General features: G+C 33.7%; 1 protein-coding gene across 6 annotated transcripts in view; it reads left to right on the top strand.

The window, feature by feature from the left end:
- Lmpt (four and a half LIM domains protein limpet) overlaps window positions 1-18250 on the top strand; it is a 357474-nt gene that overhangs the window by 289665 nt on the left and 49559 nt on the right. The window contains exon 1 of one of the 6 annotated variants that reach the window (XM_023159317.2): window positions 4589-4807. The exons of the other annotated variants lie outside the window; for them this stretch is intronic. Within the exon in view, the coding sequence (XP_023015085.1) occupies window positions 4668-4807 (140 nt within the window). The 5' untranslated portion in view covers window positions 4589-4667. Of the gene's footprint in view, window positions 1-4588; window positions 4808-18250 lie in introns of those variants that run through there. 6 annotated transcript variants of the gene reach the window in all.

The raw sequence follows: 18250 nt of genomic DNA, 5'->3' as shown, positions 1-18250 counted from the left end.
GTATACGAAAAAAATCGTAATTTATTCCGTTGAATTTTTTGTAGAGAATGTGAGGTATGAAATGAAAGATACCTTGAAATTCAAAACTATGTCACAAATAATATATTTGCCTTCAAACATTTCCATCATGGCATAAAAAGAAAAATTTTTGAGTATGATGATAAAAATATGATGCAGTTAGATCTAAAAATATGTAAAACTATTGTGGGAGATCCATTCTTAATATACTCAAAAACATACTTCAATGTGAAATTTCTACTTGAAAGTTTACAAAACCGCGACACGTGTTTTGCTTTACAATAACACCTTCGGGCGTCACAAAGAATATCGCACACACATTGAAACAAATGTTTAATGTATGTCGCGAAGTAACATGGCAACTTATCTAAAATGGACGTCAACAATTTGAAAGTAACGTATGTTATATGGAGGTTAACTGACAATATTTCCAGCATTTACTTGATTTTATATGCTTAAGTTTTTGAATAAATTCGTTCAATTTTTGAATTTTCTGGAAAACGTATTGTTGACATAGGAAATCGAAAGCCTTTTCCAACGGGACGTCTCTCGACTCCTATTCCTGTTGAGAAAATTAGGATGACACTTTTGGTTGAAAACTGGTCAGCTTTGCAAACAATATGAAGCCAAGTTCTGATTATACCACATTTCGAGTCTAATCAATCTGGTTTCTTCTTTATTGGCTGAGTATATTTGTATTGCTTTTCATTTAATTGAAATTAATTACAATTATAAAAGTTTTTTAATTACGTAGGGTACCAATTTCAGGTACCAGAAGCACATTCAGTATTTCATTGTATATTTAAGAATTTTGTGAAATAATTCTTCAGTTTACTTGAAAATGGTTTAACAAACCAAAACCGGTCGTAACAAATAAAAACCTCAGTAGAAATCAGACAAGAGTTATTTTCTTTATCCTATATTCATTACTGAAAAATATTCACTTTTCAGGTCTGTTAAAAGGGTGATATCTATTTATAGCTGCACTAGCAAGACGATGAAAATCCCGTACAATGGGAATATCTCCTAAAACTCGAGTTACATTTTAACTGACATTTGTCCAGGATTATCCTATTACACCAATACAAATTCTTTGAACCACGTCTGGAGTTTTGTATTCGACGTTTCGGCTCCCATTTTGGAGCCATTTTCAAGAATTCGATGTGACTTGACACCGGGACCTCAATCTGTCTGCTCCCCTGGTCTCGTCATGAGTTCTCTCTAGGATCTCAATCTGTTCAATCTAAGGAATAGACAGATTGAGGCCCCGGCGTCAAGTCACATCATATTGTTGGTAATGTCTCCAAAACTCCAGACGCGGTTCAACCCGAACTCAACGACATATACCTTTCTCGATTTCATATTATTCTCAGAAACATGTGGATTCGTTTTCCGATGGAATTCCTGGATAGATTCCCAAATTTCTGCTACCGCAGTTCTCGGTTAATTGGGCAAACCACGAACACTGGCATAAAAACTAGGCAAGTTGACTTGGGTATCACACCTATAGGTGGTTCCACTTATGTCTCGCTTGCGTTTACGCAGTTATTTTTATCAAGTACTTTTCTTGGTTATTCACATAATCAAGGACTGCCTGCCCGGTACTAACGATATCCAACAGGCTGTGAAACAACTGTCTACCGGTGGCTTTCAAATTGAAATTATATATATATATATATATATATATATATATATATATATATATATATATATATATATATATATATATATATATATGTATTTCGATTCACTCAATCCTCACAAAAAAAACTTCACAACTATATGACGCTGGAAGAGATAAATCTGCTTCATCAAGATGACAGTTCATAAAAGTCATTACTTCAATCCATTCAATTGATACTATTTTAACAAAAAAACTAAACACCTGTCAAGATTATTCGCTTTCAATATTAGCTGACCTGATTCTTGTAATCAACTACTACAGTCTTGTATCAGTTTTAGATCAAACAGATATTGTGACGGCTCCTCTTTCTCGCGAGGCTCTTGTTGTTTCCGGACTAATATATGTTCCAGTAGCTTTTTGGCCCAACCTTTCTGTTAAAAATCTTGCTTCATGTAGCCCAGTCCTTCGTCGATACTGTTCTTCGTGTTGCAGAGACTGAATGCATAATAAATTAGAGCCTTAATGATTCTTCTTTTAGTACATTAATGATGATTGATTTTGCGTTCTTCAGGTACTGCAATGTGTGACTTGATTTTCTGTATACAGATGTTTCTCACATGTCGATACTCTTCACCCTCACATTTAGAAACAACAATTTGTTTTGGAAATACCTCTCCATTGTGAATGTTATGGAAGTTCTCACCCTGTTGAGAAAAAAAGGTATTCAGTTTCGTGTCTTCATGGTTCTATACTGTGAAAGTATAGGTCAACGTATGTTAACCAGACTTGGAGCTTCTTGTGGGTTTTTTCAACAGCTAACGTTTCATATATTAGCTACGACTGCTTCTATCGTCTTGCATGAAGAATTTGTCCCTGAACTAAAAATAGCGTACTGGAAATACCGTCATATTGGTAAACTTGTTTTGGCTTCCAAATCTTCATTTTCGAAGAGGGTACTCTAGAATGCCCCTTCAACAGTAATGCCGGTGTACAAGCTTAAGTCGATCTCGTGTTATGACTTTAATTTTATTTAACACGACAAAATACCTTAAATTCTCCACGAAGGAAACGGCATGCCTTTATTTTAGTTGAATAATTGCAAATATTAATTTTGACAAGTTATAAAAGGCTGAATCTCTGGAACTGATATTTGACCCAAACAAAATAGCATCCTTGTATATGTTGAGAAGTGGTGTTAGCGGTAATCTCTTATTTTAAAAAAAATTGATTTTTCTTTTAAGTCTGGTACACTTTCCTTTCTACAGTGAGATCTAGCCTTAGTTTGTTGAATACTACTGTTTCAACAGAACATCATCCATCAATATATTTGAGCTGTCTGATGTCCCGTAGTTTAGTAATATTTCTCCTCCTATCACCCCACCACCATCCTAATAATAAATGGCAAATCAATAATATACATACTCGCCTGGCATTTACTATTTCAAGACTATATTAGTATTTTAGTGAACCGCCCTTCCAATGACTAAACCGGTATATAAATATGATAAAGTTATTGCCCTTATCAGATTTGTTGATACTCTCGACAAATGTAAACCGAAAATATACGAAAGTAGTGGTCTTCTTAAGGCGTTATCAAAAATTTAACTGAATTTCAGTTCCACCCCTAACATGGGCCCTTGAAAGCAAGTGAAACCGGCATGATTAACAGTTTGCATCGCATTTCACAGATATTCACTTGTATTTTTCAGGTTTTTCTTCGAACCAAACCTGCCCTTGAAAAGTTAAGAAAAGGACTTTGAAATAACTAAAGACCCTTTGCTTCACTATCAGTGGTATTGAATATCGTGAAAAAAAGCTATACACCCAAATATTCTCAAATATCCGGAATGTTTTGAAACGACTCATTCTAAAATAGCAAAAATGCAATATATTACCTTGCTGACATTACACTTGTTAGGACTTCCAATTCAGTAAACACCGGTACAAAATCAGTTCACAATTTACAAAAAATTTTTAATTCAGAGAACGACATTACTGAGGAATAGGCTTCTAGAAATATTTTTGAGATTTTTGTTTAGAGTACCGCAAAACAAAAATTAACGTCAGCACCTTGAGAGAAACTATAAGATACTGGGATCTTTACGGGTGTTATATTTTTTCCTACTCTAAATTTAATCTCATCAATTAGGAGACATTTTATTTTTTTAAATTATCGCCATTATCTGAAGGTGATCTTTCAGGATAGTCAGTTATTTTTAGATAATCCAGTTAGTCTAGAAGGAATGGTTTGCATTTGTTGAAATTCAGTTCAAAAATTTCCGAATTGGGTATGTACATGAACATTGGTTGTCACGAACCTATTCATTCTCAACCATATGAAACTTTTGGAACGGGTGAGAATCATTCTTTTAAAAACACAACAAACTTCTGTTTTTACAATCTCACAACCTTCAACCGCTTTATTTTTTGTCTCAATGAAAAACGACTTGAACTAATTTAAAACATCAATGCTTCTACTTTAATTTTTTACAACTCTACATATTTGTAATAACCTAAAACTACGAAGAATCAATTGAAGAATCGACTCAACCATGTTTTGTTTAATAAATCAATATTGACAAATGCTTTCAGATCAAAATCTATTTCTGAATCAATTATATAGTGAGGTTGGTAATTAAAAAATTAAAATTTGCAAGATATACTTGCAATAAAAAATAATAATCATTTTGAATAAAATATATATGAAACTTTAATTCAGCTTTAATGCATTGTCAATGAATTCTGATATTCATTTTCGCCAATAATACATCACCTCATCAAAAACTGAATTCTCATGCGATAGATCACAAATCCCTCTCCGGAAAAAACCACTCTGTACGCCTTTCGAATCATCCCACAAAATGTAATCGAAAGACAAGAATTGCACCCGACACCAAGTTTTCATTTTCTAAAAATACCTAAAATGAATCCCGGACTCTCGGGACTATTCACTCAAGTTTGAGTAAGAATTCAGTCGTGTATCTCTTCTGGAACGGTGTGTGTGTTTTTTTTATCATCTGCGACCATGGGAGACGTCGAGGTCAGTTCGAACTTCACCATCACCGAAAAAAAGACGAAGAAGGTGAAAAAAACAACCAAACAGCAGCGAAGGGAGAGCACCGACAATGAAATCACCATCCAAGAACTGAAGAATGGAACTCAGGGGTATGTGTTGGCATTTTGGAGAATACCCCGATGATATCTAACAAGAAATTACGTTTTCATACAAGTGGTAGAGTGGAAGTGCTTACTCTCGTTGAGCTTTTAAGTTTGACTGTTGGGTTGGGTAATGTGATATCCCTCCTATCAGTGCTGTACAGGGTGACCTGTTGCATGTTGTCTCGAAAACAAGTATACATAATTCATTATCCTTATCGAGTTACAGGCATTAAGTCCGCATTTTTTCTTATAATTCCAATGATCAATAAAATCAATAAACTCATCATTCCATAATTACATACATACAGCACACACACTAGGGTGTGATACATAGTTTGTATTCAGTTCGAATTCATGGAACGATTGTTGCAACGACATGAGTGCTATTTTTCACACAATTATATTTGTATATACGAATAATGATTAAACCGCTGTTTCAATATTAATGAAGATAATATTAACGATGTGATGTTGATTGAAAAATCTGTTTCTACCTGTTAACCTCATAAAATCTTCTAGTTTTTCCCTGTGTATTCCCCCCAGTTTATCTGAAAACAAACCAAAGGTGTATTAACTCCTTTCCACAGTAGTAGAGTTTTTCAAACATGGAATGTATTTTTCACCCTAGTTGACCTTTAGTTTCATTCCAACGGCTCTCAAAGAGACATCTGCTCATATCTTCCTTCTTAGGAGTTTTTTTTCACACACTTGTCCCAAAGTGTAATGAGAATAGTTAGCCGCCAACATAACAACTTTCATGGTTTGAAACGTAGAAGGAAGGTTGCGATTTTGCTTCTTTCTATTAATACCTTCACGAAAAGTGTTTGATTCCACTTGATTCCACCGAGAGCGATATATAGCTAAATATAGCTGTCTATCACATCTGACATTACAGTTTTCAAGAAGGTTTCCATGTTGAGATCGGCGTTCTTATAAAATGATACCGATTTTGAACAATTATCGCATTTTCCTTTTCCGCACAGAACTACCCTCCAAGCGTATTGAGGATATTCCTACAATGCTTGTGAAACTCGAATGAGAAAATCTACCATTTGAAACCAATGAATTTGTCAGATTCGAATGGCATGAAGATAATACTCAATCAGTTTTAACATTGAGTGGTAACTCAACTCTGAAGTTATATCCTGGCAGAGGATAGTCAATTATCTTTCATTTAAATTTGTTCAGAAATTTTGACAATTTCTGAATGATGGAAAATTGTTATGCATTCATGCTACTTTCATTAGAATTTATTGTTTTCATCGTCTCTTACTGTGCATTTAACGTATTTGAGATCAATCATATTAAATAGAACATGGCGTCCCAAACGAGGGGTTAATAGGTTTGATCCTATTAACATTCTGGAGTTTTTTCCGTAAATTTTTTCATTTGAAATATTATAGTCAATGTACTCTTGTGCGAAATTTTGTCATCATCGCTTTTGGTTAAAGATTTAGGATACATGAACATGGTTTGTTTGAGTATATCCAAAAACCAACAGAGATTGCTGACATGAGTCTCAATATGGATAAATACAACATTACATTCTCAGAGCGTAACTCTTCAAAATTAGTGAATTCATGTTGTAGGATCTTCAATAGGTCCTCACTGATTAGATATGATTGTTTACATAGTTTTGTCTCGTTAAGTATGAGCAATGGTTTTGAACTACTAAGCAGTATAAAGCGTATTATTACGTGAAATTTTGTGTATTTTCTGGGTAGTATGTATAATGAGATGTCGTTTGTGTTGAACAGAAACAAAATTTGTACAAGAAATACACTCTAGGACGTTTAGGGCAAAACAACCAAGTTGTACTCCTTCGAGCACCACATACAAAGATCTTTCATGTAGAAATCTGGATGATTATTAATAGTAGCCGGAAAGTTTTCAAGGAAGTCTCTGGTCCTCGACAACTTTGCATATTCGAAGCCATTATCAGAGATTTTCCATAATTACTTGATGTAGTTAAGCCACATTTTCACCTTACGTTACAAATGTGACGTAAGCCGAAACATCTTGAGTCCGTCTTTGGAAGTGGAAACCATATCAACAGTAATAACATTGATTTTGATAGTCATGATAAGTATTTGATTTCTCCCTCTTACTTCCAATACTTTTCGATTGCAGTTTCCATATCCTCTCATTTATATGAATCATGAAAATTCCATTAACGAATTATGAACTTCAATTAACAAGGATGTTAATTGTTATTGATGCCCTGATATTAAGACAATTGTTGAAACTCTGCTGCGAGGTAATATGTGATAGTTTCTGGGACTTTTTTAACAACTCCGTGCGACTCAGCTTTATTAGAGTTCCATCAATATCAAACTTTTTGCTTAAGTTATTCCGAATATTTTAGAACAGTGTAAACAAAAGCGTACTTTCATGATTATATATATGCACACGTTAGTGGTGATGAGTCAATAACTTTATTTCTGGATGAAAATTGTTAAATTACAAGCCAAATGTAATGTTTACTAAAACACTTATTCGTTGCAGCTAATGAGAGTTCATGAGTTTTGGAAGTTTTGGTAGCTTTCAAAAATCATAAATGTAAAAATTACAAAAGTTGCATTGTCTAATGAATATTTGGCAGATCATTGAGGACAAATTAAACGTGAGCGTCAACCTACTCTTCTTATGTTTTCATTAAATTCGTCGTATTAAATTAATTTTAGATGAAATTTCATAGCACCATGTAGCTTTTACGTAGTGAATTTGAAGAACGTTTTACAATTTGTTAGCGATATGTCACGAAAATAAATAATCGATTCTCAGGACGACAACTGCTTGTCATTACTAATAATGATTAAGCTATACTTTAAAACTTCTTATTTAAGTTCGATAATGTTATTTTTAAATTGATTTTACTAAGTGATAGTGATTTTAAAAGTTTTCATTACAAATTCAGTTATTGAAATGCAGACACATAAATATTGAAATGAACTTTGTTCTGTTGGACAAATGAATGTAGACAAATATGGAAATTAATTATAAATAGACAAATATTTTCAAAGAACAATTTTTATTTTTCCACACAAAATTGTCAATTTGCAGGCTTTGGTCGTGAAATTGAAACAAATTCAAATAAATTTGGGTTCACACAATTGTTTATTGAATGGGACACTTTTTTAGCACTCATATGTAGGACATTACCTGGAAAGTTAAAAAACAAAGAGCACTTCCGCTTTGACACCTCTTCAATAAACCACTTCTCCCAAAAAACATGCCATCACATACCCCTGAATAAATAAAAGGTACATAAATAACACTGGTGTTTATTGTATTTTTTTTTATTTTTCGAATTAGTATTTTAGTTTAATTTGTGTGTGTGGTTTGATATGTCAATTATGTTCATGCAATAATTTCCACGATATATACCTACCAAGTGTATATAATTTTTTGCACCCAATTAGTTCTGAGTTAATAATTTTAACTCTGTTGGAGGATTTCAAGGTTTCTACTGTTATAACTGACAAGGGTAACAATCAGTCTTTTCTGAAAAGTTTGTGGGTCTAGTTTCCAGTGATATAACACAATATAATGAGAAACCTTACATGTAATTAATTGCTATAAATTTGTATTTGATGTGAAAACTTCAAATTTAGGTTTGTGATTTGAAACAAAGTCACTATATCATTTTTTATTATTTGATTCTTTGATTTGAAACGAATTTGAATCGTGGATATTGTGAGTAATTCCGACACCGATAATCGTTTATGAATCATAATGGTATTAATGAAAACACTACAAAATACTACAATATAAAAATACATGAACCGTGAGAATATTACTGAAGAGAATATAACTTAATGTATTGCAATTCACTTCATTTAACCGACATTGTCAGATTTTTACAGTTTACAAAATCGCAACACGTGTGTCACTATAGATATGTTCAATGAATCTACTAATACAGAAAATAGGTTATCTATTCCAGGAGATAATTCGAATTCAGAAGAGCGCAAACATACTAATATTATTATACCAACCATGTATTTGAACTTCAATCTGAAAAATACAGAAAATTTTGCTAGAATATATGTAGAAATACATCATCCACTAGTCACCAGTGATGGCTTACCTATTTTTAGTGAAACATTATTTATATCAGATACAAGGAATGTAGAAAATAATACTACACCACCTACTCAGTTAATGTATCAATCGGGACAGGCATCTTAGTGTATCCGACCAATACTATTATATGCTCCAATCATTTTATGTGGGTCGCTACATATCTTCAGTTCAGTCTAAAATTAAAAACTTTTCGATGGCTTCCTATTTGTTAAATCATTTGAACATATAGTGAAAACCACAAAAAACATAGGATTTGAAAAGATTGCACAGCCAAAGAAAATTCGAATCATAATTTCAGATTTCGAACGTATGTATATACAAAATATGGACACTAAGAGGTGATCTGAATAATTGTCCTATAATCCCAGCGAATATTTCAGACCTTGATTAACTTTTTAAATCGGACTGAATGTATACCTTTCCCTTAGTGACATTGTCATTCTTATCAAACAACAATAATCCAGTAATTTTAGGTTTTATCTGCGAAAAAATTCCTAGTGAGCTGAATTTTCGTATACACCTTTATTACGGCGTTTAAATGAAAATGTGAAAAATCGACATTGATACCTAATTCATTATAACATTAAAAACAACAGTACAAAAATAACATTTCAAAACGCTCAAAGGTGCGAACTTGTTCCCTCCTTTTCATAAAAGAAGATGTATGCATCTCCACTCACAAGCGATTTTGGTGAAATTGTTGACACGTGTGAATCATTGTATTCGTGCCACGTGCCAGTATAAGGATGTCTGCAGAATGCTGTAAAATGTCCGCTGTAGGTAGACCCACTGTGATTCGTAAGTGCATATAGATTATTACGACAAGGAGTCACATTATCACATCACATCTAGAGGAACATTTAACTTGCCTCTAAATCTAAAATGAATGACTAAAATATATGGATAAGACTTGCATTTTCTTCTTTCCTTCCAACTTGAACACGTCGGTTTTTCATGTGCATCCAAAGTTTCCTATCTTGTGAAGAAATCCAAGCATTGTGATAAACTCAATTGGCCAGTTCTTTGTGGTATGGGGAGTGACAAATCCCAGAAAGGATCGAAGGTTACAGATGAGTGTCCACAATGTGTGCACTGCACCGTGGAGTTTAATTGACCAAGAAATTATCTACAATCTTACAGTTATATGTACTCAAATGAATCAGCCATGACTCTTGCGCTTCTCCGCTGTCGCTCAATTTTTCATTAATTTCCGTTAATATCGGTTTAGGTTTCTCAATAATTCTATTAACGTCATCATGTGAACCTTCTAAAAGATAATGAAGGAACTCATGGGCGTCTTGATGCCCATGACCCATGAATCGAGGGGCAAAACTCTGACTCTGACTTTTTAAGGAGACTGTGTTCACTGCTCTATCAGATGAATCTTCTGACCTCAATTCCTTGATAACTTCTGCGAAAGCTTTGATCAAAGCACCCTCCGTACTTGAAATATTAGTATTGATATCTTTCATGTACTCATCCTTTTCCAAATATTCCTGTAACCATCTCGTATTTGATAAACATTGGATTACACTGTTCATGAAACAGGTGTTGCCAATATTTTTCAACCCATTAAGTCCAAGGGTTTTGACTGAGGAATGTATCACTGATCTAATTGTGTGTAGCTCTTGGTGATACGTTCGCCACCACTGTTTTCATTTCAGTAATCACGGATGCAATGATTCTTCCCTTGATTGGACTAACGGTATGAGGAATTTGAAGTTAAATTTCTTGAAACTGAATCAGATATACTCAATGGTGGTTTTTTCGAATTTGTGAAAGAAAGATAATTCCAGAACTTGTTTATTTTCCTATGCTTCTTCTGAGACAATTGGGCAATGATCAATCTGCTTACTCCATTTTGTGTTGTTCATAAGAAATTTTGATTTGATTTGTGGGTTCAGGAATATTTCATCTAATTATTGAGTGAGCGGAAGAGTGTCCAATATCGATGTGGCATTATCCCTTTGAATGGCGAAACTGATTCTTTGAATTAAAAATGAATAGGCTCGGTTTTAACAATTCAGAAGCATGAGATCCAAAAACACCAAAGATTTCAATAGCAACAGGAAAGAAACAGAAGGAAAGTGGAGTATTTCCAAAATTTTGATTTTTCTGCAATCATAGCAGCTGCACCAGTGGAATTAGATGATGTAGCGGCAAGGTGTGAAGCTGCAACTGTATCCACGCAGGAAAAGTCTCATTGATACCGTTTCGCGACCTATTGCTCGGAGGTAAATAGAGATCATTATAAAATTTGTTTGTTGTGAAATTATCTACAAAAAATGCCTCCTGCATTTTTATGCAATATTAATCTTTTTTTGAGTAGAGCGCTGAGAAAGCGACTACATTATGACGATGCACTCGTTTACTCACCACCTTCGAGGTAGAACGCAAGGCGCGTTTTTTTACATGGTTTTTCCCGTAAGCATGATCCATAATATGTAATGATTGACTCTGTATTGGTCGACTTTGTGTTTAAGCATAACTGACCACGGCAATGTCCACAAACTTTTGATTATCTTATTCGAATGTTTTTGCATCCACATTTGCCGCAACAACCTTTTGTACTATTACAAAAATTGTGTTCAGTAGATCATCGAGAGCTGGTGGTAATAAAGTTGTTATTGGCTGTAGTATCTATATTATTTTTTAACTCCCCACCCCACTGTACTGGATCAATTCCTGTTCCTAGCTAGGTTTGTATTTGTTAATACACTCGATAAATATGCTCTGGAACTGCTGAAGAAGTAGGTGGTAATAATATAAATTTCACTGCTGTTCTTTGTCTTGTTAGGTTAGCAAAGCTACAGTATCTATAATTATCTATAAACATCTTCATGACTTTCACTTTTAGTTTCCCAAAAAGTGCAGAAGTTGTATCACATCCGGTCATGACATGCAGAAACAGGATATTTTTTCAGTGTCACTGTTTATCGAGTTTGAAAGTTGTGGATTTTCTTCGAGGAAGGTACCAACAGATTTAAAACTATCAATTTATCGGCCAGTTCTATTCAACAACAGATTTATGTTTTCGCCAACGATAATTGTGTTATTATTGATTGATTTTTCAATCGCTGTTTCAACTATTAAGACGTCAGCATCAACACGTGATTGTCTTGTAGCAATACCAACTTCTTCAAACTTCTCAATAGCATTTCAATTAAGTTTCTTCTGTCAAATAAATTGGCTAAGAATTTTTCTTGACTAATACGATTCATTGAAGTGAACTTCACAAGATGTAGAAACGGAAGCAAATCGTCTTGGTTGTTCCATCGCTTTGATATTTTTACTGGAATCAGAGTAAATTATTTAATAAGAAATTATAATTTCTATATTTTTCACCACTTCGTTAGTGAAATTACTGCAGTTTCGTCCTATAAGGACGTTTTTAAATTTATACAGTTCAATGTACACACATCGGAAAAGTCTAGGGATATTTTTAAAAATGGCAATAATTTTTTTTTAGATCGCTTTAGGGAAAAAAAAAGTTGACGGGTGATTATTAAACGAATGTAACTTACAACAAAATTTATTAAATGGTCGAAAATGCGCATATAAGCAAAACTAAAAAAAAATATGGCTCTTCTTTGGCACCCCGAAAAAAAATCATAATACAAAAAAAAATCGAATCAGTACAAAGTATGGCCTCCACGCTGGTTTATTACGGCCCTACATCTATCGTGCATCGACAAAATGAGATTGTCAATGTCTTGTTGAGGTACATTTGCCCATTCAGCGATTAAAAGCTCTCTCAATTGAAACGTTGTGTGAATGTTCCCCATATGCGGAGTAATTTTTCGTTGAAGCATGTCCCACACATGCTCGATGGGATTCAGGTCCGGTGATTGTGCTGGCCATGGCAATACATCAACTCCTTCGTTGGTGAGCCAGTCAGTCACTAGACGCGCGACATGTGGACGAGCATTATCGTGCATTAGGTGGAAGTTTTCACCAACAGCACCAGCAAACGGACGGACGATAGATTGAAGAATGGTGTCGAGGTACTGTCGAGCTGTGAGGGAGCGATTTGGAAAAACGAGATCGGTTCTGCCGCCGATCATGATTCCGCCCCATAGCATTACTGTACCATCTCTGTATGTGTGGACTTCCTGGACGTGTCTCAAACGTTCATTATTTCCAGGTCGTCTCCACAGTCTTACTCGACGAGAATCTGGATGAAATCCAAATCTGGATTCGTCTGTAAACAAAACTGTGGCCCAATCATTTGCATCCCAGTTTTGATGTTCTTGACACCACTCTAATCTTCTACCGCGATTGCCTCTCGACAAAGTTGGACATCTAAGTGGCCTTCTGTTGTGGAGATCTGCTTCATGCAGTCGATTTCTGACAGTATCACGACCAATGGTTACCTGGTGCGTCTGCTGCAACACGTTAACCAACTCAGGTGCTGTGATTGTCGGTTGTCTTCTTGCGGTTAAGACCAAAAATCGGTCTTGAACTGCAGTTGTAGCGCGTCCTCGCCCTGGATGTTGTTCGGCTGGACTGCCAGTTTCACGGAAACGCCGCCACAATCGACTGATAACACTTTGGGAGACCCCCAAACGAAGAGCTACATCATTTTGTCGCATGCCACCTTGAAGAAGCCCTACACCTTTATTCATCTCAGCCAATGGTAAGTGATGGCGTTCCATGTTAAAGCACAATATTTCCAGTTTGATTGCTGAGCAAGAACTGCATAGATTGTACAAACTCGACACTTTCAGATTATTCATTTTAGCCGAAAACCTACAGTTTGTAAAAAACTTGATAAAAGATTAGTTACCGTTTTTGCAGGCTTTGTTCAACCCATAGAAATCTACAGGGTGGTCGAGTGTACCAATTTAATCGAAATTAAACGACCTCATGCATTTATTTTTATGATATTTAGTATGTTATAAAAATATCCCTAGACTTTTCCGATGTGTGTATAAGTCCACGTAGTACGTTGTAACGGCTACATCCATCAATTTATTGAATTAATTTATTTGTTAATGATAATATTAAATGTATCATTTTTTTGTCATACGACACGATGCATAAGAAATTCACCATCAGTTATGTATGTTGCGTTATCACAAACTACTTAATGATTAATTGGTTTGAAGTAGTACTTATATTTTTGACTTTTGAGTTTTTTTCATGCTAACATTATTAAATATGGATTTAATTCACACCGTAAATATTCACAAATATTTTCCTCAAATATTTTATTTAAACTAATACTTTGAAATAGCAATAAGTGCCAAAACCTCTATAATATAAGTGTGTTTTTCACAAAATGCCTAAATGTCAGATAGAAGTTTTCAAGACAGTTAAAAGCATGAATAAAAAGCAATAGTTTACGCCGGTGGACACCGGCGGTGCATACTAGTCAGTTTTTCAGCGCTCTACTCTGAAAAGGTTAATGCATACAGAAACATGCAAGAGGCATTTTTTTGATAATTTCACGAGGAACAATTCTTATAATGACCTCCGAGTAGAAGGTCGCGAGATATTCGCGAAAAACTGACTTTCGTAACCTCTTGGCCCTTATCACTTTTTTAGCCGGCACGATATCAATGTCGATTTTTCACATCTTCATTACAACCCCATGATATAGATGTATACAAAAAATCAGCTCACTTAATTTTTTTTCGCAGATTAGGGTTTAAATAAAATACATCTGCTTCAATTAGAGTCGGTCGGTTCGACGTGGGTGCTTTGTTCACTCACTCAAATCGACCTCCGTGTTGGTCGCTGGTTCAAGCCACAGGCTGAACGACCGATTTTCACTTACTGTCGTCCAACCCGTGTTAGGAATCACACGTTGAAAGGTAAGACCTCGTTAGTCCTTAGCTCATACAAGTTTCGACTTCTGAGGGTTGTCGTTCGTAGGGGTGCGACAGTTAACGAAAAAACAAAATTATAAACAGATCTGCTTTAATTTGAGGGCTGCACGGTGACAATTAAAAATGATATTGATGATTTACTGCATTGCAGAACTGTCTACCACTCTCGCAAAGTATTTAAAAAATCACAACTTTGAGAGCACTGAAAAATTTGGGTACTTTATCAATAGCTACAACTTAGCCCTACAGAATAGCCCTACTTAGGGCTATTCAGATTCAAATCTATGCATGAGGATCTCATGAACGGTAAGACATAGAAAATAGTTTTAATTTGGCAATTGTTGCTATTTTCCGGCACTATTCACGAAATAATACCGAAAAATCCCATATAGTTTTTTTGGGTACATATGATACGAAAACAACAGTGATGAGAGAAAAAAAACTGAAAACTAGAAATGAAAGGTTTTTGCTTTCTACTTCTCCATCTTTACACAAAAAATGTGAGAACTTCCAAAGAAATGAAAAAAGCAATCAATTTTAAAATCAAGTCTTCACAAAGATGTGTAGATCATGCAAAAAAGTAACTTCCAGACACAAAATGGAAGAAAAAACCCTCTCGAAACAACTGCTTTCAAATAAACATTGACTTAAATGAAAAAAAAGTACTTTCGAAACAACTACTTCTATATGAACATTGAATTATACAAAAAACACTTTTTCTTATCCAGTTTGTACTCCCTCCAAACATTCGTTATGAAATTCAATCACATAACATTAACAGAATTGCTACACAGTATAGTATAAGAAAGAGGTGAAATTTCACTTACATTGAATGTTTTGGATTTCCGAACTGAAAGGAAAAAAGTGTTTTTTGTGTAATTCAATGTTCATATAGAAGTAGTTGTTTCGAAAGTTTTTTTTGTGTAATTCAATGTTTATATGACAGTAACTGTTTCGAGAGGACTTTTTCTTTCAGTTTGTCTTTGAAAGTTACTTCTTTACATGATCTACACATATTGTAAAGAGTTGATATTGAAATAAATGGTTTTTAATTTTTTTTAATATTCTCACATTTTTGTATAAAGATGGAGAAGTATAAAGTCAAAATCTTTCTTTCACAAAAATTAATCTCTCATAAAAATATATCCCTTACGAATTAGAAACAAAAATAATGAGAACAACTCTATAGGACATGATATCATCCTAGACGAATAAGAAGACGAAAAGAAGGCTAAAAGCACTGAAAATTAAACAATCTAAAAGAAGAAATAGGAACAATGTGGAAACAGATTACGAAGTCAGCTAGGAAGCACAAAAAATAGTGACCCAAGATAGAGAAGGAGAGGACTGACTCATGCACCTCATGAACGCGAATAATAAATATTTTTGAATACTTGTGAATATATTCGAAATGACATTTAACTGCAAACTTTAAAACAATGAAAATTCAGTGGAAACTATTTTGTTCACATAAAAGTGTTGATTTTTCAATATTCTTGTTTTGTCATTACTCGTATTGAATTGGAATTCCCTATTCCAATCAACTGAATAATGAGAGATCCTGCAGTTAAATGTTTATATTCATGAAAAATTCGTTCGGACGTCACACGTTTACGATGAATGTGTTTTCAAGCTAATTTGTAGATTGCACCATCTAAATTTTATATTTAGAAGTTGTGCTACATTGTATATTTATGATAGATCTTACATAATCAACCAAATTTTCTCAAAGTGTGCAGTAATCAATTTGAAACGTGTTGATTAATAACGTTTTGTTCGGATTGCATGCAAATAATTAATTACTGTTCCAAACAATGTAATAGTTGTGTTGCGTCGTCGTAAATATTTTGAATATATACTAAATACTGCTTTTTATGTATTTGAGTAATTTGGTTGTTTAAAAAAAGTTTGCTGACGTAATATATGTTTGACCTTTTCCTCAATTATATATATAGCATGACTCACAGTCGATGGTAGGTTGAAAGTTTATGGTAAAAGCAACGCAAGATATTTCTGAAAATTCCACATCTTACATTTCTTTACCTGTTCTATCGATCTAAAATATTTTCAGCTATGTGACGTTATTGCGGCATTGCCACTTATATCAAAGAGTCCTAGCAACTTTATTTTTTTAAATAGAACACCGCGTATATTAACATCGGATTTCGAGATAAAAAATAATTTGTGCTGAATATGGTCCAAAACAGCCCTAATTGAAATCAAGTAATCAGTACTCTCAATTCATGAAAAGTTAATATTCTGATGTTAGTTTGGACAAACTCGAAATGTTCTAAAGTCGATGGGGGTTATCAATTATTCCTATAAGGAAACCTTTATCATTATGTTTTGGTCAGGTTCCTTGAACCTGACTTCATATAAAATTTTAATAATTATTAACACAGGTTGATCAAAAGAGAAGAATAAAATGAATTGTAATAAACCGTCTAAAGTGACTTTTTTCAAATGGAAGCGTTTGACCAATATATTCACTTCTACAATTTATAAGTACAAGAAATTGAATGGACTATTTTTGGTTGAAAATTTATTGGAGTTTTATCTTTTAATTTTTGAAACATTTTATTGATAGTTAAAATGGTCCTGAAAGCTATTTTTACGTTTAAATTTTGGAAAATTCTGCATAATTTAGGTGTCACATAATAATAAGACTTTATTGTCCGAAGAAAGAATCTTGTTGACAAAGCTAGTAAGTAAATATAAAATAAAATGCATTAATGTCCTATAAATATAAAAATATAAATGAAATATAGTGTACACTAAACTGAAGTATAAAAAACACTGACTGAAAACAACAAACAATGGTTGAAACAAATACACTCATAAGACATGCTAGGTTGAAAATGATCGGTATGGAATTGGTCAAACTGTAATCGGGTTTACTACTCAAAATTTCATTGATTATTTTTCTGTATTGATTGGTGTTAATATTGGTGTCTTTAGTGTAACTTGGCATATGGTTATATATCTTCACACCATTGTAAAATGAGAAGTACAAACTGAATAGAAAACAGGTTTTTTATATAATCCAATCTTCAAATAAAAGTAGTACTTTTCAAATTATTTATGTCCTTAGATTGACCAAAAAAATGTATAGGATATAGTCATTATATACATAAAAGGACAAAACAGAAAATATACATATACAGGAATGAACAAGAAAAATACACATAGTAGCAAATCACAATTTTGTATTCAAAAACTCGTCAAGAGTATAAAAACATATTTCTAACAGAAACGATTTCAATTTTTTTTTAAACAACGAAAGGCTGCATATTGACTTCAATGTATTTGGTAAACAATTGTAAATTCAGGGTCCCATACGTTTTGGTGCACTTTGAGTTATCTTGCCGATCTAACGTGTATCATTTGCTTCTACCGAGTGTTTTTATCATAAATATCGCTATTGAGAATGAAAAGTCATTTCTGTTAGTGAAAACTGACAACTCATAAATATATATTCCAACCAGAGTTGAAATTTCGTGTGTAACGAAAATGTTTCTGCATGAATACTGTC

The sequence above is a fragment of the Leptinotarsa decemlineata genome, unplaced genomic scaffold (genome assembly GCF_025532065.1).
Source record: "Leptinotarsa decemlineata unplaced genomic scaffold, Ldec_3_MD MMD2_P_RNA_scaffold_9, whole genome shotgun sequence".
Lineage (NCBI taxonomy): Eukaryota > Metazoa > Arthropoda > Insecta > Coleoptera > Chrysomelidae > Leptinotarsa > Leptinotarsa decemlineata.
This window is presented reverse-complemented; position numbering and strand designations above follow the sequence as displayed.